The sequence below is a fragment of the Serinus canaria genome, chromosome 6 (assembly GCF_022539315.1).
Source record: "Serinus canaria isolate serCan28SL12 chromosome 6, serCan2020, whole genome shotgun sequence".
Taxonomy (NCBI): domain Eukaryota; kingdom Metazoa; phylum Chordata; class Aves; order Passeriformes; family Fringillidae; genus Serinus; species Serinus canaria.
The window spans coordinates 20,152,442-20,175,867 of record NC_066320.1 but is presented as its reverse complement, the minus strand read 5'-3'; the positions used below and the strand labels follow the sequence as shown (position 1 = coordinate 20,175,867).

Below are 23,426 nucleotides of genomic sequence, written 5' to 3'. Positions count from 1 at the left end.
ACAAGGAGTATGACATTCTTTAAGAGCTATATAGGCTTAATTCAGTGGAGTTAGAACATGCCTCTTTTGGCCATGTGCTCTTTAGTTCATACCTGCTTCTTCCATAAGTCAATAACTTTATGCAGAAGTTCATCATCTTCTCTTGGTCCTGGATTGGTGATCAAAAAATCTATGTCATGTCCAATATTCTTACCCCTAGAAGGAATAAATGACAAATTACAAGGACATTAAAAGAGTTAAGTTCCTGTTGAATTTTGCTGTTTTCAAAGAGAGTATTTTTGCTGCGTTATAAGAAAAGTTTGCAGAATAAAGTCATAGCAATGTTGCTTCAAACATAATCAAAATGGAATCTTTTATTTCTATTATGGGGTTTATTGGTGTTCTTTATAAAATAATAATTACAACTTTTTGATCTATGTCCTCTGTTTTTCAGCTAGATACTACAGATCCATTCATAGATGTTAAATCTCTTTCTTTCTTCCCCTTAAGTCACAGAAAGGAAGATTTTAGTCATCTTTGGATTTTAAAAAAAGCATAATCAAAATACAATGTTACATATTATGAATCCAGTGCAGTAACTGCAGATAAACTTGCCATTCAAACTACCACCAAGATTTAAATATTGTTCTTTGCTTTTGATGCACACTTTAATGTACAAAACTGTCATTATGAACATTTACTGTTTCTTTTAACAGCAGATATAAATCCTTTCACTATTTTGCCTTTCTTTTAACTATAATAATGCTTTTTACAGAGATGGAGTTTGGTTTTTTGTTTTTTTTTGAGGGCAGTTCATCTTTAATGTGACTAAAGCTTGTTCATTACATGCACTAAGGATTTCATAATTAAATCTGTGTGCACAAAATTTAATTGCAAATGTTCTTAATGAAAAATTATGTCATGAACTCTTGTTTTCCTCTGTTTAAGTCTAAGTATTCAGCTTGTCTTTAATCTACTTTCCAAAGGTGTCATAATGAAATCTGATTAAGATTTGACTATCATGGGAAAACAGGCAAAACCATGTTATTGAATGTTTCCCTTTAGAATTATAAAATGCTTGAGAACACATGAAAATTTATCTCACAGTGTATTCATCTGAGTATTGCAGAACCAATACAAGGTTTTCATTTTGGACTCAGCAGTACAACAGGAACTGCACACACATTTACTGAGTGCAATCATTTCAGCCTAAGGAGAAATGAGCAGAGGAGAGGAGAGATTTCTGCAATGAGACTAACTCTCCTTTGTGGAGTTGGTGGAGTAAGCACCCAAAATCTGGAGTACTGACTCTTATGTGAAATACATGAGAAACATCTGGAGATGTGCTAATGGGAAAAGTCTGCTCTTGCTGATGTTCACAAGGGTACCTGATCTTATTACTCAGGAGGGCTTCAGTCAACACTGTCAAGAATTCAGAGAACTTTTGAACTGCTATTCAAGCAATGAAAATAAAATTGTGCAACCCAAAAAATCTTTTTTTTTTTTTTTTAACATTTCATTAAATTATTTATTCTCTTAAAATAACGCCTAAAACTGAACCTGGTTTCCTAAACGTGGAAATTTGTAGGAACAGAACTGACAGGCAGACTGTCAGCTGCCATTTGTGTGACAGGAAGTCATCTAACTGATGGATAGTTGAACAGCATTAGCACAAAGTTGTAAGGAGATGAAAGTCTGGGGTTTGCATTTGACAGGCAGCCATACTCACTATAATGCAACTATTGTGCTGTGTCTGCAGCGAAGTCGAAATTGCTTAAACAGGTAGAAATTATTTCAAAGCGGTTTCAAACAAAGCATCAGTCTAGGCTTAGAAACTGAACAGCAATTCAAAGTCAAGAAGTTAGAAAATATTTAGTATTCCATGGAACACTGAGTTATTTTGTAGGATGCCATTCATTATCTCTAAAATTAAAATAATAATGCAAAGCTCTGACATAGCACTTTTTACTAACATGTCTCAAAATATTTTTTCAAAGGGAAGGAATTTACTATTCCTATCTTAGAGATGCAGAGTGGCATAAGAATATTTGCTTAAAATTATTTTTTAAAGAAATCAAAGGAAGAAATTGGAAGCTAATGGAATTGGGAGCTGATTCCCCATGCTTCCTCAACATCTACATATTTTAGGTTAACAACGTCTACAAAATCCTACATCAATCAAGCCATAAAAGCACAGGAAATCCAAGGTGCTTCATTGGCCCTCTATTTCCCAAGCCAGAGAGTATGTATTGAAATGCTCTCAGTGGCTTTTTTTTGTGAGTTCAGCTTTCTGAAGCTTTGAATGGGAAAATATTCAAGTTTTGGATTTCCTATACAGAATCCACTTCCATATTTTTCTTCTCTTCAAATTTAAACCTAAATCTTCACTAGGCTGGAGCTATAAGAATCCAGCACCATAAAGAATGGAAATTGCAGCTTACCTTTTGTTCTAATAATTTATTCAAGCCCACAGACAATAAAAGACAGTGCACTATTAATTAACTGTGTTCAATTCCTGACTGACTAAACTTGTATAAAGCAGTCTTTGCTGAGACATCAAACAGGGGACAGACAATTTCTTACAGCCAGATATTAAAATAATTCAGAGTTACTGTCAGTCAAACTATGAAGAACTACATATTTTCTTTGTATAAACCCCTTCTAAAGAGAAAAAACATTCTTTAAGCTTGAAGTACTGGACTGTGACAGGGCTACAACTATTACACAGAAAGTAAAATCCTGGATGTTTGACAGTAGAAGAATTCTACCCATTGCAAAATAGTTCCAGGATAATTCTTGGCTCTGATACCACAGATTTTCAAAACCTTGTTACATAGTGTCCCATCTTCACATATAAATTACTAGAGTTTGAATAAAATAGAAAAGCAGTGGTCTACAAAGTAGATCAGTAAGTACAATTCCCTGAATATTTTGCCTAAAGAGAATTTACTGAATTCAGAATTTAATCACAAGTTTATTATTCCAGAACATTTTCCCCCCTAACCTTTTTTCAGGTCTGAAATCTAGACCCAGAGTAAATGGCTTTACTGACTCAGAAGGACATTAACCTTTGCTACTTATACGATTAGTACACTGACAAGACATTATCAGAGTTAGATCTGTGCAAGGGTTTCTGAAACTGATTTCATGCTGAAGGAGATTGTTAAATGTAAGAAATTATTATGTTTGCAACATAGCTGTTTCATTTGCAACAGGAACTAGGTAATAGTTAAAAGAAGTTAGAAAGTTATTTTGTTTGTGGCAGAAAGTGTCTTCCAAGACAAGAAAACACTGTAACATTTATTTGAAGTTATTTCCTCAGCAGCTCTCAATTACATATTCTGACAAATAGAAGTCCTGACAAGTTCTGACTGTAGGGAGTATTAACAGTCTAAGCAGCAGCACAACCCTGCACCAGCCCATTGCCAGCATGAATGACCAGCTAAGCTCTGTACACCACATGTAAGCTGTTCTTCAAAGCACTCCCAGCTTTATCTCAGGGCTTTCCTTAATATTCAGGTCAGCTCCACATTTCCAAAGCAACATTTAGATTCAACAGTGTCAATGCCATGGTGGTTCACATCCATATAGACTAGGTAGCAAGAAAATAAATGCTCACTGAAGTGCAAAAGCAGTTCAACCAAAGTTAACAATCAAAAACAGACACACAGAAAGCAAAGACAGCTGAATACAAAATGTAAGTGCTGGTGAGTGCAGTGCCCACTTTGTCAGCCAGGGGAGAGGGGAAGAGGGAACATTCAGTCAGAATAAACCGGGGCTCTCAAACATGCCAAACTCCAGCACCAGCTTCATTTGTCCTCTCAGTGCTTCATCTCCACCTTAAACACGACAAAGATGTAAAATCAATGAGGATGCCTAAAGCAAGATGCTATTTTAGGGTTCATCAAATTAGACAGAAGGCTCAGCTACTATTTATCATATGAAGCCATACTATGCTTCCCTAAGTTTGCAGTTTTAAGAGTCATAGATCACTCTGATTCCAGAATTAAAACTCGGGAAAGCCTCCCAGTGCAGGGCAGGGTAGTAAATACAAAGAAAAAGCTGTAGAGATTATCAGGTTGCTTTATGCAAAAATTAATGACAAGCACTAGATGACCATTTTGAGCATAGTTACTAAAAATAATAACCAAGATTCCTCCCCATCCTAACACTGCAAGTATCTATACCCTGATTTCAGTGAATGCCAAGTCAGAACCTGCTTTTCAGAAATAAAGTAACATTCCTGAAGGAATGAGGAAAACAGTAAACCAAGATCTGATCACAGCTCATATCTCTGACAGATATGGGTTGGGCTTCTTCAGATAAGTTCTGCTCTCCTGGTTGTTATTTGAATTAGATCCTACTTGCCTTTGAAGGCAAGTCAACTAGTTTGACACTTGTGGTTGCCAGTCAATGCCAAAATTAATTCTCTTCTTTCTAATGCCACATAGGTGGTAAGGTACAAAAAAATCACCTGTGCAGATGAAAAGTGCTAACATTTCATAGCTGGACTCTGAGTTCAAGGCCCAGCCTTTCAGTCACCATACTGCACTTGGTTTGCACCAGCTATTAAACACTTTGGGTTGAATATTTCCAGAATTCTAAATCCAAACTGACTGAGAGTTTATATTCTACATCAAAGGAGATTCCAGAATTCCTGCCCCTTGAGGGTTAATTGTTCCCTGATTGTACATTACAGTGCTCTTCTGGGCTATAGTTAATATCTGTAAGATGGTTTAATAGGATGCTGAATAATGTCTAAAATAGCAATAATATAATTAAATCAACTGAAATAAATTCTGCCACTAGCAAAGACAATTAAAATTAAAATTGATATAATGATATATTTAACTGAAAAGATACCATACAGTTATGAGAACTACCCTGATTCATTTTGAGGGAATTTGTGGGTAAAAAAAAATTGCTGTCATAGCTTTGTCTGCAGAATTACTTTTCCCACTAATTTAAGAATAGAATTATTTAGGGTATACTGTCTCTGAAAGAAAAACATAGTGAAAACTGAGAACTGTTCCCCTGGGTAGCTATAAATCAGACTTCTACAAAGGTCTGAATTGCCAAAGGTAGCATACAGCAGCTTCTTCACCCAGCCAAGTAATTCAACATAAACCCAGCTGAACTATGTTAGTATTTGGCAAAGATTCACAGGTATTTTCTCTGGAAAAAGGGCTTGAGGGTGAACACTTCATTAAAATGCTATTTTTCCTGCCCAGCATAACAGTAATTCTAATTCACTGGAGGCAGAACCCATTTTCCATGGCTGTGGAATGTATTTATTTCATTTCTGAAGTTAATCCAACTCTGCAATGAAGCAGCATTGGGAAAAATCCTTTCCCTTTAGGATCAGAAACCTTACTAGAGAGCATAGGGAATACAGCTTTAATAGAAGATACAAAAAACAAGCATTTTTGGCTTCTTATTTATTCAGCAGGATATTACTTGTATTGTGCATCAGTAGCTTCTGTTCAAGAAATCTTTTAGGGAATGACCAAACAATGCAGAGAAGTAATTACTTAAAAGATCTTCTTGTATCAAGTCAGGAGAAAGGAGCATTACCCACTGCAGCAGAAGGGATCACATCACTGGTTATTTCTACAAGTTTTGTTCCGAGGGTAAAAATCACTGAAGTGAAGAGAACCAGTGAAAAACCTGTGCAACAGCACTTAAATTTACTTGAAACATAATTTCACCCTCAGTGACTTCATTGCCTCAAAAAAAGGGAGTAATGCATGGCACTCACCTCATCTCATTAAATGCACTTTCAAAGACCAAAGTATGTCATGCTATGCTTGACTGTGTCTTTTATGACCCAAAAGAAACTTATATATTTCTCAGAGTACAAGACACTTGGGTACTCCTCTTCATGTCATGATGATAAGTTTTGTTTTAACAGGTATTTAATTTAATGCAATGAAAGGAAAACAGTTATTCAGCTGAGGAACTTAAATGACCAATGTAGCTAAACTTAGAGCTATTCACTGCTCTAAGTGAAATCTCTCTTAGATTATTTGCATTTTAATTATTTAATTATTTCAATTCTTTAATGTGTTAAATATTCTATGCAAAATCCTGAAAACATTTCCCTGCCATGTGAAAACAATGAATGGTGAATTATACATTGTGTGTTATATATTGGTTTGTTTATATGTTGCCTTCTATGTACCTTTAGCCAAATGGTTATTTCAAAGCATATTTGGTTTATATGCTGTGTAAGGATTCTCTTACACACCAGCATCTACAAAAACCATAGTCATGGAAGAACATGAAAATCTGAACGGAACTCAAAATTTGAAGGACTGAAAAAAAATTGATCACAAACAAAAATATTAAAACCAAAGTGATTCACCTATTTTTGTAAGTATTACCTTGAGGAGGAACACCTGCTGTTCACATGCTGAAACTACTTCTCTCCAACCTTACCTTCAGATTTGTTAAAAACAGAAAAGTAATTTCTGTGAAAAAACAGTTGCAAAATTGCTTTTCTACTGTACACTATTAAAATAATTCATAAAGCTGTCTTCCAGCAGTCTGGTTTCTACTAAGATAACAAAACAGGAGAATGGCCAATGTAAGAATTTAGTCAGCTACTTGTTATTTAGACAGTGTGTCTCTCCCTAGTGATTGCATCAGTTGCACAGCCTGGGTGGTGCAGGTGTGCTCTGGCTTTCACAGAGTGGGTCAGGCTGGAGGGGACACCCTTGGATCATCTGGTCCAGCCTCCCTGCTCCAGCAGGGTCATCCCAGAGCACTTTGCACAGAATTGCAGCCAGACTGCTATTGAGTATCTCCTGTCAGGGAGGCTCCACAGCCTCTCTGGGCAATCTGTTCCAGTGCACAGTCACTCACACAATTAAGAAGTTCTTCCTCTATGGGAAGAACATATTTGTCTTCCTTCCATGACATTGATGCCTGAACATGGCTGTCACCAATTATATCCTGATGCTGAATATTTATCACTTTTGGCTTGCACACAAGATGACTTTTTTGTTGCTAACAGCTTTAGCCTCTCTGAATCCTCTACTTGGAGTAAATTCACTATTCCACCAAGCAAAACAAAACTATGCTTAAGCTTTGAATCACTGCAAGTGCTGTCTCAATTTCATATAAATAGCACAACTGTACCTGGAAGCTGGCCATGTAATTTCAAGCTTTAAAGCTTATGAAATGTACCATACCAATCTGTCACAGTTTTATTTAAAGTCATGAAATACATTGCTAAAGTTTTGCTTTTGCTGTCTTGGAAAATTCTTTCAATTACACTTAATTTCAATCAAGCATTTCAAATGACATCATAGAAACTTCCTGCATAAACAGATTTTGCCCAGTGCCAATCAATGACAAAAAAGAAAAAACACTTCAATACTGTTTGAAAGAGACAAACAGTCCAATAAATATTGATGTGGATTTGGGATCTCATATATCCAGCTGAAATGTGAGGTATGCTGATGGATTTATTCTTAAAACATCTATGTAGTTTTGTACATGTGAACCCTTCTGTCAGCACATTCTGTGAAACAAGCTTTCTCCCTCTTAAGAAACAGCCTGTAAGACAGTGGCACAGCATCCTTAGTTACTAGTAATCTTACAGATTTTCATTATTCTGAAACCTGCAGGAAAAAAGAACATATTCCAATATGTAATAAGTACTGAAAAATCAGACCTTAATGAAGAGAAGATATGTTTTTATTATTTATAAGAGGAGGTATATCAGACTAGACCTGCTCAGACATCCTGAAGTATCTAGTTTCTTTTGGCCTAATTAAAATCCTTAAAGACAGCTTTAGAATTATGCAAACTAGGAGACAAGGAAATTCAACTGCCTCCAATTTTGAAGAGTACAAATAAGAGATTAGTGTACCCAGATGCTAGATATTTTGGTGAATTATCAGAAAGTATGATGTACTTTAGGAAAAAACAACCAAACAAAAAACCTAAACAAACAAAAACAATAAAAACAAACAAAAACCCAACCAAATAAACAAAACGACAACAACCACTAAGAAAGGAAGGTAAAAAAAATTACCTCTACCTCTATCCAAAAATAAATTAACATGAGAGGATGAAAGAGAAGGTTAAGGTTTTTAGGACTTCTGTCTTTGGAGGTAATTGGTGACTGGCACTTTCCAAGACAGACTCCCAAAAACTGGAAGAGCACTGAATCCTTCCAGATCTGGGCTGTCCATTTTGTATAGCTGTTCATTTTTTTCAAGACCAGTTCAGGTGCATTGTCCACATTCTGCTGGTGTTCTGCCAAAGAAGAAATTTGGCCAGAGCAGGCTATAGATTATATATGTACTCCAAATACCTAAAGGTAGGATGGAATCCTTGCAATGCATTGACATTTGAGATTTAAAAATAAGAAAGCTTTCCAGTTTTTTGCTTCCATCTCAGCTGGTACAACCCAAAACCTCAGCTAAGTGAGACACATAATGCTAAAACAGTAACCTAGTGATCTCTTCAACATCACTAATAATGCAGCAGAAAAAATAGAAAGGTCAGCTGCATTCAAATTATTTACTGAAATAAGTAAACAAAATTCTGCATTATTAAATAAGAAAGGTGTATATTAAAAAAATGCTTTCACTAAACTACTTGTCATACCTTTTTTCTGCAGCCAATAAAAAATTATTTTCCATTTACTAGTTTAGATTTTTTTTTTCTCCAAGACAAAATTGCTGGGTTCAGAATTATGTTTCTATTTTACTTACTCAGAATCTCATAAACATATTTAAGCTTACATTTAAGATACAGTATTTTATAAAAGAAGGCAAAATTTATTTTTCTACACTGCTACTTTAACAAAATTAACAATCAGCTTTATAGCAACAATTTGTCCTGAAGCTTTCTGGCAGTAGATTGAAAACATGAACTCAAACCTCATCCATTTTAATTCTCTCTAACTAATTCCCTTGAGTGTTTCAAAGGCTTGATCCTTTAACATATCCCTTTGTCACAGAAACTTTCATCAAAACGTTCTCTTTCATGCGTGTCTACTTCGGCATTTCTAAAAATCAAAACGTTCTCTTTAAACAATTTAAAAGACAATATTAATGTTCATGTGAGGAAGGAAACATGATTTTCAGAATGCCTGAATGATATTAAATGTTCAGCCTGGGTTTCACTTACTTGGCAGTGATGGGACAATCCGTAGAATCAACCTACCATAAAAATAAAGGTTTCTATTTGCTTCCTGCTCAGCTGTTCTGGAAGTTATATAAACATGACAGTTTTTCTATTAAAATTCCTTGAACTGAGAAATAGATTGCTGGCATCCACAGTGGGGGGGAAAAAGGACAACCAGAAATAAGACATCTCCCAGAAATTCTAACATGAAATAGGATTCACACTTCTGTTTTAGCTCATGGTGTAATGGCCAAGGAGTGTAGGTAATTATTCAAACATCTGGGGTAGTGACAAAGACATGAGAAGCCAGATTTTGAATTCTGGCATTTTGGGGCAATATGTCTAATTCTACTTTAGTTGGGATTACTTGAAGATGTTTTATCAATCTATTCCATCAAAGGAGATATAATACAACTTAAACATTTATGTTGTTGCCAGCAGACAGCTGCAACATGCTGAGTTTGAGTCTAGCCTTTCTACCAAGTTTTACTAAAGTACTTCTGAAAAAATATGCACAGTTTAACTTCAAGCACACGTACAATCTAGCTAGATTTACAAAAATTGCTCTCTCAAATTTTTAGAGTGAACTGTAGAATTTTTCCAGGATTGAGCTGACATCCATATTTTCAATAACTGCACTTGCAGTAGGAGCTGCCCCTACTGCGAGTAAGGTAGATAGGAATTTTACAGAAGCATAATGCAGAGAAAATGAGATTGTTCCCTTTCAATACCTAATTTGGATTGTGTCATCTACTAATTTTGTCTAAGGGAAGAGGACTTTACCCCTAATCTATGGGATATACTCAGAACACCAGCCTTTTACCGAGAAAGAAACTGAAATTCAAAACTTGTCTACTTGGTTTACAGGAGTGGTTTGCCAAGACAGCAGTGTGTGAATGTACACTGTTTGCCAGCAGCTCCCTGCAGCTGAAATAGTCACCTACCTTACAGCTGACTCTTCTGCTGGGAACTCAGCCTAAGACTGCTGCCAGAGTTTTGTTCCAACTACCCTTTATGCAGAGTTCTGATGATTTTCCTTTAGAAAGAATGTCACTTTCTACTGCATGTCTCTTAGTGTGACAATTGTTCTGTCTCTCTTCATTCCATTCCCACCTTGAGTGGCCTCGATTTTGTAAGGCATCCTCTTCTTAGCAAGTGAACCCCAATGGAACTATTTTATAGATAACAAGTAAGGAAAAGGACTATCTATCAAACTAGGCATCTCCATCTCATCAAAGCCATGTATAGCTTTCATTTGACCTCTTGTGCTTTATGTTTCTCTTTTATCTCACTATCTGAAATCTCCTGTCTTTTTTAAATTTTGCTTCCTCATCTTTCCCTTAGTATATTCCACTATCTTAAAAGTCCTCCTTGTACCTAATGCTCTATAACTTTTAGAAGATTTTTTACTTACCAGTTTTATACAGTATCATGAATATATTTTATTTTAGGGCTATTTTTTTGTGAGACAACTTGTAAGATACTTAGGTGCTCATCCATGTATGGAAAATACTTTTCAAGTAGTATATTTTAAATATTATACTTGAACATGCTTCTTGGCCTAAGTATTAAAATGGATTCATTTAAATTCACTGGCTGAGCATTTCAGAAAACTCTGCATGGTATTACCTCAATTCATGTCAAATGTCTATAAGAGACTCTCCAATTATTGTCACTCTTCAGAGAAGTACTTCAAAATATGATGCCTCCCCATAATAGCCATGTAAAAGGCAAAAAATGCAAACATTTTTTAAAAAAACCCTCACTAACGACTTGACACATTTGGTTTTGCCACAAATTCTGAGTGATAATTATAGTTGATTGTGTATTCTCTGTCTAATCACTCAATCCATTATTCACAGAGAGGATTTAGTAGAACTGGCCAAGAAAATGAGTAAAAGGATTTACGTGGACAGTTGAAAATAAATGAGACAGATATGGTTTGATACAAGTTGTGAATTGGATTTGTTGTCTAAAAGCTCAATTAAAATATTTCAGTGATCTTGCAAAGGCATTGTGATGCTTCACAGAGATTTCTGTACCTTTGCCTATCTCTTCCAGATGCATATACCCTTGTCTTTAGATGAAATGACACCACATCAATATGAAATTTCTATAACTGAGGCTAATCATGAGAAAGAAATTCTTACTAGAAAATTCATTTTTCTAAAGAAAAACACCTTTTGAATTATAGCCCCTACCGGGAAAATAATTACATTTCTGCACAGTTCTTCATTGAGAATTGAACATTTTCACAGAAAACAAACAACAGTCATAAATATTTTGGGAGATATGTTAGAAGTAACCCTAAACATAAATGTATGATTCACTTCATTCACTAACTTCATCTCTGGGCAGACAGCTGCTCCATAACCCTGTTGGTATGTTTTGGCTTGCAATAACTATTCCCAAACAGCAATATACAAATTCTCCTATCCCCTAGAACTTAAAAGAAAATCCAAACCAAACAAAAAACAACCCAAATATCACTGAAAAGCCACTAAGATAAAATTCCACAAAGAATGAATCAAACCTTCACAGAATTTAGACTGTCTTATGCCTGATAAAGCCTACAATAAAATTCAAAACTTAGTGGAAATTACTTATTCATATTCTCCCTTTATCATATTCCCTATGTAATATACCTAATATCAGTAGCACAAGAAAGAACAAGTCTGGCAAACTGCTTGAGCCCTATCTTATACACCTCAAATTCATTGCAGCTGACAGAACATGACTCTACTACAAAAAGCCCTACAGTTTCCATGACTGTTCTTGCACAAGTTTTTATCATAAAGAACTGCTTGTCCTTCTTTCTACAGAGTTTGAAAAGGAAGCTCTTTCAGTCTGTGAATACATCTCTGGACATGTTAATGTTAGGTACCAATTATTTGTACAGCTTCCCTTTTAACCATAAGAGCTTTTATTCCCCCATGCCTTATCACACCAATCTATCCCCAAACTACCAGAACATGCAAAGAGCAACAGTTCAACCCTAATGCAGGAAGCAGGTTTTCCAGCTTATTAAATTATACTGATAAATCAATTTTAGTACATGCTCTGTATCATGCAACCTGCCTCCCTGCCTCAGCCCCAGACTATGTGTTATTAATAATAACACCTGGGGCAGTCAGACTTGATGTGATTTTTTGTTTTAATGTGTGGTGTCCTATTCAGACTGTCTCAGCAACAGTGCCTGGGTCCTGTGCAAAAGACCTTTTCTGAATTTCTTTAATACATGTTTTATGCTCACTGAAAATTATGTACTTGTATATTGGAAGAATTGTATTCAAGGAAGGGCAAAGCATTTCCCCTTCCAAAACACCAGAGCAGTGGTTTGAAGGTAAGTCATACCAGGACTTAGCAATTACAGGTTTAATTTCCATAATGCATATAGTACCCACCACTGCATCTGCTAATTGCTCTAAGGTGATGCATTAATACTTTTCAGTTAACCTAACATAATAAAAACCACAACCATTTTTCTTGCTAACCTTTTAAAGTGGGAATGGTCAGTAGAATATGCATTATTAAGTACATTCATTGATAAAGCAGGACTATAAATAATTGTGTCATACTCCTTTTATAACTTTTCAAAACATTCACTTTGGCAAAACTTGTCCAGAAAATTGTGTAAATAATGCAAAATCAGTTTTACATTTTTGGAATTCTAATGGTATATCATCTTTAGGAGTGGCACTGCAGAAGGCACTGCAGTTTGGAGCTGGTGGTGCTGTAATTGGTACTGACAGCTGTCACTGCTCCTTTCCACCTAGGTGGGTCTAATGAGCCAGCCGTCAGGAGAGATTGGAGTTTGTTTCAGAGCTGGGACTTTACATCAGGAGAAGGCAAGTTAGCTGTTAGTTATCATCTGACACTCACACAAGCTACCAAAATGGCAAAACTGAACTCAGTGCTGAAGTCTACTCTAGCTAATGACAGCAGCATTCTCTTGCATTTTGATAAGCAAAATCACTGGGAAGGAAACCCAGCCAGGGCAAATCACTCAGCCCAGCTTCCTGCACATCAGGTGCCCCAGATGGCTTTTCTTGGGTCCCACACTGAGCAGTAAAGCCAGAACCCCTTTCCTCATGCCTGCCCTCATTCACAGGGCAGGTTTTCTCACAGTGAGCCATCACTGTTACATAGTGAAGGTCTTGAGACACTCATCCAAAAATGAGAACAAACATCAAACAGAATTATGGAAACATCAAAGTTGCTTTTGAACAAACCATGGTAGATTTCTAACAATTTCTATCACTTTTTGTGTATGTAAAAGGCATACTATGTTGTAAGCACTAAATTAAATTAAAACATTTTACATTACTACAGACTGAACCAATTTAAAAAACATTGGACATCTACTGCTTAGGTATAAGATTATTTGTAAGATGTCAGAATGAATTTGAGGGGAATGTGCATTGTTAACTGACTATTCTTCACACCATTTCATAAAATGCTTTTAACGTGTGACTCCTTGTCAAAAAATTTTCATCACTTCTCAGTCATGCATCTTTCCTAAAGTTTTAAATAGATCTTTTTGAGTTACTCTTGCTTAATTTCCATTCACTGACAAAACAAAGATGTGAATTTTTTGTCTCATCTCTGCACATTATCACTAGCATTGTACAAAAAAAAAGGGTTCTTCTTTTGACATTGCATCTCTATAAAGGGATTCAATGAGCTGTGAATATCAGCATTTAACCAATAAAAAGAGATCTTTATTTATTTAGAATGTATCAGATCTGCTTCATCTAAAAGTCTAATTGAAAAGGCTGTTCAGGTCAGCTGTGATATTAGAAGACAACTGAATCACATTTAATGCTGCTTAAAGGATGTGAATGGGCTGAAAGAAAAATTAAACCATGGCCATTAAAATTTAATTTGACTTAGTGAAGCCATTAACATTTTTGTTTTATGCAGTGGCAAGCATTCTAAAAACATTTCCATATAGTTTAGAAACTTAGAAGTGCCACATGGCTGACCCTTACATAGCAAAAATGATTGAAAGAGACCTTACAGGGCAAATCAGGAAAAAAAAAACCAAAGAGAAAAACTGCTTAAATAACATTATTAGCTGTCATTCTATTGTCCCTTCAGATATAAACTGTCTTCTATTCTAGCAATTGCTCACTTTGCTTTTCATTTAACACTCAATTCATTTGGATATCAAATGAACATGACATGAAGATGTGGAAAGAAATAATCTATTTTTGAGACAATGCCCTGTCTTCTTCTAGTAGTGTACCTGCAATATGCTGCTTTGTCACCACAAGTTTGCCTTTGCAGTTTGAAAATTCCACTCCAATATTCCCTATACACTGTAAAAAAATACTGTTAATAGCACAAAGCATCCATCAGTGCAGTAACTTTAAAAACTTTCATCAGTTTCAAATTAAAATTTTGTCTACATTAAAATGGTAACAAATCTGGTCATGTATCATAACTAAAATTTCAGACTGACTGCCTGACAATGATGTAGAAACCCCTAGTTTTGGTTTTCAGTCTCATTTTTTCCAATTTAGCTTAAAAAAAAAAAAGAAAACACCAATACAAGAGACTTTGTTTAACAGTCCCAAAATAATACAGTCTGAGATTTCATATCTTGCTTTATAACATCATTTGCATTGCTCTGGCTTACTTACTAGCAGTCACCATCAGGCTTGAGAGGAAACAGAAAACACTAAACACTGTAAAGGCTCTTACAAATGCATTCCAAAAGGTAAAGGGTGATCATAGACACTGTAAGACTAAGGCAGGGAGTTTTCTACACACAGAGTGTAAAAATCAGCCACCTCCATTTCCAGCTCTATGCTTGACCCACCACTTGAACCACTTTTAAAGATAAGAGAGGCACGTAGCAAAACAGCATCCTTCTAATGAACTAAAAAGTCTGTGAAAGTAGGAAAGGGTCAAGTAGTGTAGGGCATGTAAAAAACTTTGAATCAACATGTTTTGGAAAGATTTTCAAAGTATATGCCCTGTTGAGTGCTCAATTTTATTAAGTTTCATGGGTTCTTACAAAGTTCATTTTGTCTTTGACTCCCAAATACCTTATTCATCAGTTTCTACTTCATGATTCATTGTGGCTAATAATAGATGAAATGACTGGGAAAATAATCAAAGCTCTAATGACAAAAGGAAGTATCTGAATTACTCCAATAGATTATCTTTTAAATTGACTTGGCTAGTCATTAATTTGATTTTCTCCTTTCCCAACTTAATTTTTAATGGATTACAAAAAATTAAAAGCAGAAACCTGTGATGATCCCTGTTCTTTCACAGTTGCAGTGCTTCTAACTCTCACCAGAGAATATTTTTACTTGCAGTGTATCAATACCTTGAGTTCAAACATTTCTAATCCTAGGGAGTTTGGGAAGGCAAAGCTGTTTTACTAAGCTTTAAAACCAGCCAGATCAGATTAGAACATCTCCAGGTTAAAACTCTCATCCAAAGTTGGCTACAGTTTATCAGAGGAAAGGCTGTGCTCATGAATGATAGCCAAGCAGTCTCTCTAGTCTGTTGCTGGAATAATTGCTAGATTATTCCAGGATCTGCTTAAATTTGAGTGTGTGCAAACTACCATATAAGCTTGAATGTTCAGCAAGCAGCTTGCCTCACAGCTCTTTTGTAGCAGATTTCTCCTTGGAAAAAAATTAAATACCAGCATATAAAAAAAATCTACTTCTTTTAACAGCAGTAGAAAAAAAGGGAGCAAAAATTACAGTATTTGGACTTGAGTACCTGGATATGGTTTACATCTTCTCTTACTACAGTTTGTGTTTCAGAGTGAAAAAAAAACAAAGTATAAGTAGAATAAGCAATCCCTGCTTAGGAGTTTGCCTAAAATCTTACTGCAAGAATCTTTTGCAAAATTAATTCTATTAATTTAGCAAGGAAGTCCTTTCAGTATTTTAATCCTAGATCTGAGGAGAAAGAAAATAATTCCTATAACAGCATTTCAAATACATTTACTCTGAGAACCTGAAAAAATTTGGTGTTATGTCAGGAATTCTTACCTCAGTGCAGAACATTTACAGCCTCCAAAAGAATACTGTTATTAGTAATACGCAATATCAAAAGGTCAAATGGAGCTTTTTATCTGGATCACAACTTGTGATCAGATCTTCTGTGATTTATCAAGAACTTCAGCCAGCATCCACATGACCAACTTGATTAAATAAAGCACAAAGTCTTGTGTATATGCCAAAGTTTGGAAAGTGTAATATTCTTCAGCCATTCCATCTCACAGTGTCTCCTTTATGAGCATGTGCCAGCACAGCTAGATAAATGTGGTTCCACATGCCATATAGAAGTCTTTTTTCTGAAAGGAAGGTGCCACAATAACCTTGGTTATTTATCACTGCATGAACCTGTAAAATAATCTCTCAAAGTGTTCCTTTGTCTCAGCTATTTCATCTTATCTCCAAGACTGAAAGAAGAGATATCTTTAATTTATCTTCTTGGTACAGAACAGGAAAGAGCAGAGTCCTGTCCCGTGTCATTACTTTATGAATTTCTTTGCCTTGTAGGAAATGTCACTGCACACAGGAAAGAATTTTTTGCATTGTAATATCCAAAAGTATGGCAGTGGTGCCTGACAAACACAGTTACCCTGTCCTTTGTTCTCTTCATTGCTTTTCTATTAATAATTTTTATCTACAAATGTTACAGAGTATCAAATCCTCATTTCCAAAAGATAATAAAAAATTCAAGCAAGGAGATAGTGATCTACACTCAGGTTCATGTTAGGACAGAATTAACAATAAGAGAAGACTGGGAATAAAACTTCCTTGAAGACTGATACAGCATGGAAAAATTAACCTCTCATAAAGACAAAAAAAGACAAGATACACTAGGTATTCTTCATGATGCAATGCCCAAGACACTTGAACAGCTTCTTCAGAGCTGCAATATGAAAAATTACCCAAAACAAAGCCTCTCCTTAGTCTACTTCACTTTCTCTAAAGGCTAAGGAAGGAGAAGCCATCAAGAGTGTGTCTAAGTAAATATTTGAGAAAGTGAGGAGTGAAATAATAATACTAAGAGGATCTCTAAATAATTCTTAAAAAATTAAGTGCCCGTGGATGATATGGCAACCATGTCCTTATGTCATAGAGAAACAACTCTACTGCTGCAGAGCTAACCACAACTGTGTTACATCCAGCACAATAAGACTGAACCCTAATTTGCAAATAATTTGTGAATCATATGGACAGAGCACACAGAAAACCATTCTGAAAATGCAGTTCTTATATATATATATATATATATATATAAAATATTCTTATCACTGTATGTAATTCTTATTCCAGATCTTTTCTGAACTTCTCAAATTTGGAGGCTGTGGGTAAATGTATTGAGATATGAACAACCAGTAAGGAGACTGAAACCATAAACTACATATGGGATATAGTGCTTCCTCCAATCTCTTACGAAACCTCCAATTTAGATCACATCTTGGGGCAGCAGCTAAATCAAGTTAGTTAAAACCCAAGATCTTACAGAATATCAAAATGCTCCAGTGCATGGCAACCTTTTCTTGAAATTGCTCTGAAGCTATATACTAATATGGAACTAGAGGAAGAAAGGGAAAACCCCTCCAGTTTACTGCCATGAAACTTACTGTGAAGTTATTTTTCTACTTGTCATTATTAATGACCCTACAACAATGCTAATATTACTATTAATGACATTAACATACTGTTAACAGGAATAAAATATTCTGTAATATGCAGTGATATCTACAAAATGAATTAATGCCATTACTACAGAAATCTCCTTAATTCTCTTCATGGAATAAAATTACTCTTTTAATATCTACAGGAAACAAAAAGTTGTCAGGTCCACAGTTTAACTCATTTGAAAGTGATAACACACATTAGCCTAAACTACACTCCTGCCTTGGATATAGCTGGGACAAGTGCATTATTTATCATGGATGTTGCTTATTAGAATATGGGGTTTCTTCTCCCCCTCCCAGGGCCTCTGTTTATGTAGGAAGGAATACTTCACCCTCAGGGTCTTGTGTAACCTATGAGGTGCTATTCCCCACCTCAGAATTTGTCTCATTAGCTTAAATCTCAAAATAAGAAAGTATTACTTTCAGTGCTCAGCCTCTGCCAATTCAAACAGACTTTGCATGGCAAATTCAGGCTTTCTAATAAAGTTGTCCATGGCATGATTTATATTGCACCATCAGCATCTTTGATTCTTCCTTCTCTGCAGTCACCCTCCCTGTTACCTTACCTGAACAGAAAATGAAATACCTTCCACACCATGTAGGTGTGATTTATTTTATAACTACAATTGCTCTATTTCCGTATTTCCATGCATTACAGTGTTGCAATTTCTGTTTCAAAATGACCCAGGTAAGTGTTGGAAAAGGCTGACAGAAAAAGAAAAAGAAAAACTCTCCCAACATCTGAATTGAAACTATACCCACTGAAACTCAAGAAATGTTTTACAGAAGTTGGTGAAGTGTTCCTGTAGGAAAGCAATGAGGGATAAACTTACCTAGACTTCATTAATTTATTAATTTCTGCTCCTGAATTATTTCAAATTAGAAAGATATGAAGTGTTGCCATCATGATACTTTTATTTTTTACAAGACTAGGAAAATAAGCCATACAAAAGCCTAGAGGTGAAAGATTAATCAATCCAAAGGAAAGCCCATTAACAAGTTTGCTGGGATTTAAAATAAAAAAGAACAAAACCTATTAGTTACTTTACCTTTGTACTATCCTTCTTAATTTTGATTTAAAGAATTTCTACATCATCTGATTTCTTGACATTTCAGGAATTTAAAGGAAAATATCTAGTAACACAATAAATATATCCATCCATGTGTGTATGTAATAGATTTAGGGAAAAGAATGTGACTTTCATCTTTACTTTCATCTTTCATCTCTATTGAATCTCCATGGCTGTAGGTCTCTATGGAAGTTCTGCTTGTTTTGATTCATCCAGTTCTGCATAGTAAGGTTTATGAGACTCCTGACTTTCAACTCTCCAATCAAAAATCTGGAGGAAAACAATCAATTGTTAATTTCTTTCCAAGCTATGAAACAGGAATACAAAGCCAGGCAAATCTGGATCCTGGGGAATCAGAATATCATTCAGGGCAATCGTGAGCTATTTTTCTTCTTATGTCAGCAGTGTACAGGGTGTAGAATGAGGGAATTGTTTAAATGATGCAGTTTGCCTATTTTATTAAAATATTTCTATAATGATGAAAGGAACGAAATATCATTTGTAAATTGAAAACTGTGAACTACTAAGCTTCCACAAACATCTTGCTGAAGAGCATTTCCACTAAAGGAGACGGGCAAAAAAGAACAGATGTAGTCTCCACCCTATTGCAACTCAGCAATTAAAATACAGGTGCCTGAAAGAGGTATCTCAATCCACCAACTTATCTGCAAATCCTACACTGCAGCATTTATTTTCCATGGGCTGGTAAAATACCATTAGGACTGACATATTGAAGCCTATAGTTCAATATATTCTTGTTGAGTTAAAGGCATGTAATTAGTATACAGAATTACCCACTAGTAGGCATCAATAGATACTTAAATAATCTCTCTTCTGCCTTGATACACCCATTTAGAGATACAAAAGCTTATTCTTAATAAAAAAGAAAATTACTATCATATCTTCCCACAGCAATAAGCAAGACAAAAGGCTTTGATTTGATTTGTGAGAGTCAAACTTTGCAAACTATGCTACCAACAAAGCTCACAAATACATTACAAAGAACCTGTAAGGCTCTGACCCATCTAGATGTGTTAATCAATTACATCCAATTACATACAAGGTCTCTGAATGATCTGCATCAGTGGGGAGAGTCTCCTAAACAAAGACTCCCTTAAACAGAGACTCTCTTGAGAGACACCACATGTCTCTGAAATAAAGACTCACTGAGGTGAGTCTTCATTTCAGAGACATAAAGAGGTTTTGTACATAAAATTTCATCTTGTTCCTAAACCTCTGGTCAGGGTTCCTCCTTAAGCCTAATGCTTCTTATTGACCACACAGTGTCATTGAAGTTATGTAGCTGGAGGCTATTAACAATCCTATAATAAATATGGGATATACAAGGAATAAGTATAAATATCATTAAAAGGGACAAGGATGATAAAAATATTCAACACAATCACTGTACTGTAGAAATTATACATTATATAAGGTCTTAATTTAGTACTGAATTGAGTCTGACCTATATAGGCTTACAATATTAAGACACACAGGTGATACATTCATTAATATTCTTCTGTCTTTTGCTCTCATTTCAGTTTTAGAGGCATGACAGTCACAGATTTTTATGTTTTGAGTTTTATGAGAATAAGTATCTTTCAAAGATACTTTTATATTTAAAATATAGTCTTACAAAGTATCAAATTCAGCAGCAAGAGCTAGCACTGACTACATTTTTTGGGTTTAAGAGAATAACATGTAGAACAAGGAGGACATAATAAGGGACTGAGAACAGAGCAAGGAAAGCAGAACTCCTGAAGACCATTCCCAGTCTCAGTACTCTGTTGTGTGGCTGTAAGAAAGCTCTCAAGCAAGTGCTGAAAGAATGTATTTTTCTGAACAACAGCTTTGGGTTTAGTTTTGGGGAGCAAGACCAAAATTATTTGTAAAAAAAATCAACCAGGAAAGGAATTCTGAGATCATCCCATCTATACAGATGTTAGTATATATTTAATTTAGTCAGTGCTTTATAGCCATTTTTAGTAACTGTTTACTCCAAGTATACTTCTAACAGTACAAACTCTCCCTCAGCACATTTCAAACTCAGGGGACTAAGATCTTGTTAAATCTTCCCCCCCAGAAAAACCAAACCAAGACTGCCTTAAGCCTGTTGTATCTTTCCTTCAAGCATAGCCTCAAAATAGTCTCAGCCTTGGGAATTCAGATGCAGTAAAACTAACCTTCTATAGCAACAAAATCCAGGAACCTGGGACTGTCATAGAACTGCTCTCCTGTTCAAAAAAACAAACAAACCAACAAACAAACCGACAAAAATGTTGAAAACAAGCTCTGATACTTTCCCACAAAGCTTCTTTGATTTTTTCCAGGACACAAACATCTTTTTTATGCACCTGCATAAAACAGCCAAGTGACCTCATTTTTTTTCACTCACCTTCTGAAACCACCAGTTATGGTAACTAAAGCATCTGGGAGAAATGTACACACAGTGTTCTTGACAATCAAGCTCACTGCATCTGCTTCTGCCTTAGACACACAGCTAACAAGGTCCTCATAGTAGAGAAACCCTGGAAATCAAAGGGGAGAAGTGCTGATCACTCCACAGAAATACAAAAATATACACAGCATTATCCAAGGCCCAAATCACAGGTGGTGTGGGTACAAGGGATCACAGGCCAGAGACAGCCTCCTTCTGCTCTCATCTCTGTCCTTAGAGTTTGTATATATTTTTGTCATTATAATTTGTCAACACAGGAATTACAATAATTGCTTCACTTTCTCAGTACCTGAATATTTATAAATTACTCTGACTTCCCTACCAGCTCCCATCAATGGCATTTTTGGATGTACTGTTTCAAAAGGCAGTCTTCCCAAAATAATGGTGTTCTACACAAGTACAGAGTCCAGAAGTATGGGAAATATCCCAGCTATCTTCTTTCTGATCACAGAGCCTGTGTTAAAAGTACTCAGTATAGCAGCCTGCTTCACATTTGAATATAATATGTAAAAGAAAGAGGGACAAAGGAGCACAAATACAAGAAATCCGATCCAAGGGAGCCTGATGTGATGAATTTAATGCAAAAATAAAGTTACATTATTTTAATGTCACATTATAGAATATGTTTTCGTTAAAGTAACTCATTTCTTTGTTTAAATTAATTCATTTATTTAGGGAAACAGTGAATACACACAAAATCCGTAGGGAGGGAACATTATTCATGTGATGACGTTTAACATTTTAAAGCTAAGATGTGCTAGGATTGTAGAAAAAATTTTAAAAGTACTTTATTACAAGTCTAGATTTATCAGTAAATTAGGGCTGCCTTGAGGGAGACGGATCTCCTCTGAAAAGTAGTTCTGGGCTTTCCCAATTTTGTAATTTTTTCACACTCTGTGTAATAATGAACCATTAATAGTTTTGTGTATAAGAGATTTCATTTGGTATCTGTACAAGCAATTTAAAAATATGCATATTCCTAAGTTTTGAATGACACCATTTTTAATTAGCTCAGCTGGTCCAAATATTTTCACCTAGTAATTCACAAGACTGCAGCAAGAGAACAGGTGTATAAATGAGCTTTGCTTCCCCAGTGATTCTGTTATCAAGTTCTTAGAGCACTGAGATACAAGTTTGTATGACTCCTCACCTTACCTGCTTTCTGCATTTTTGACAGCTTCAGGGTCTTGTCAGCTTTTACCTCTCCCACAGTCCGCAAGCCCATTCTGTACCATTTCTCAGATGTCTTCACTCCCACTCCAAAGACTGAAGTAAATTGCTAAGGTCAGGAGAAAAACATTTCAGTGGTGTTTTCTAAAGGAGTGATTAATAATAAGTGAATTAATAATAAGTAGGCAACAACAAAGTTTCTCAGGGAAAGCAGTGGACAGAGTTAAGCCTACACTGAAGACAAATGGTGTGATACAAACGTATAGATTCAGCTTCCCATCTTTGCATGACTACATTGAACAGAAAACTGGTTTTACACATGGACACTTCTCATTAACATGAAATCCAAACAAAAACACAGCAGTAGACCCAGCACCTTTATGTAATTTACTAAAATGTACACTTTTAACTAAGGTTTAAAATAAGGGTAGTATTCTTTATTTTTACTCCATTTCTTAATAGAAATCAAAGAGCAACATTAGGTAGCTTGATTCCCTGACACTGACCAGATAGTACAAGAGATGCCACAAGTTTATCTTCAGAATTTCACTGACATTATGGCTTTGTGCTATATGCCCTACCAGCCCTCAAAACAAAACAAAACAAAACAAAACAAAAACACACAAACAAAAAAAAAAAGAAAAAAAAGAAAAAAAAACCCCAATTAATCAGCCAACCAAAAAACCAAACAAAAAAGACAAACAAAATAGTAAAACAAGCAAAAAATCCAAACAAACAAAAAAACCCCAAAATAAAAACCAAAATCCACACATCCCCAAACAAACCAAAAAACTGACACACAAAGAAAACCAACCTAAAACACCCCAAAATCTACCAGTCCACCAGAAACTTTTGTGTGGTCATATTCCATCTATTACAAGGTAATGTTGTTCACTAAGTTATTACCCAGGAAAGGATGTAAAGC

At 35.4% G+C, this 23,426-nt stretch overlaps 1 protein-coding gene across 5 annotated transcripts in view; it reads right to left on the bottom strand.

Moving 5' to 3' along the window:
* The window catches only part of DNTT (DNA nucleotidylexotransferase), a 145,524-nt gene that overhangs the window by 29,732 nt on the left and 92,366 nt on the right, over window positions 1-23,426 (bottom strand). For all 5 annotated transcript variants that reach the window (XM_030241268.2, XM_050976613.1, XM_050976612.1 and 2 more), the window contains 3 exons: window positions 22,487-22,610; window positions 21,269-21,401; window positions 93-195 (listed from right to left, as the gene is read on the bottom strand). In XM_030241268.2, the coding sequence (XP_030097128.2) occupies window positions 93-195; window positions 21,269-21,401; window positions 22,487-22,610 (360 nt within the window). The remainder of the gene's footprint in view (window positions 1-92; window positions 196-21,268; window positions 21,402-22,486; window positions 22,611-23,426) is intronic.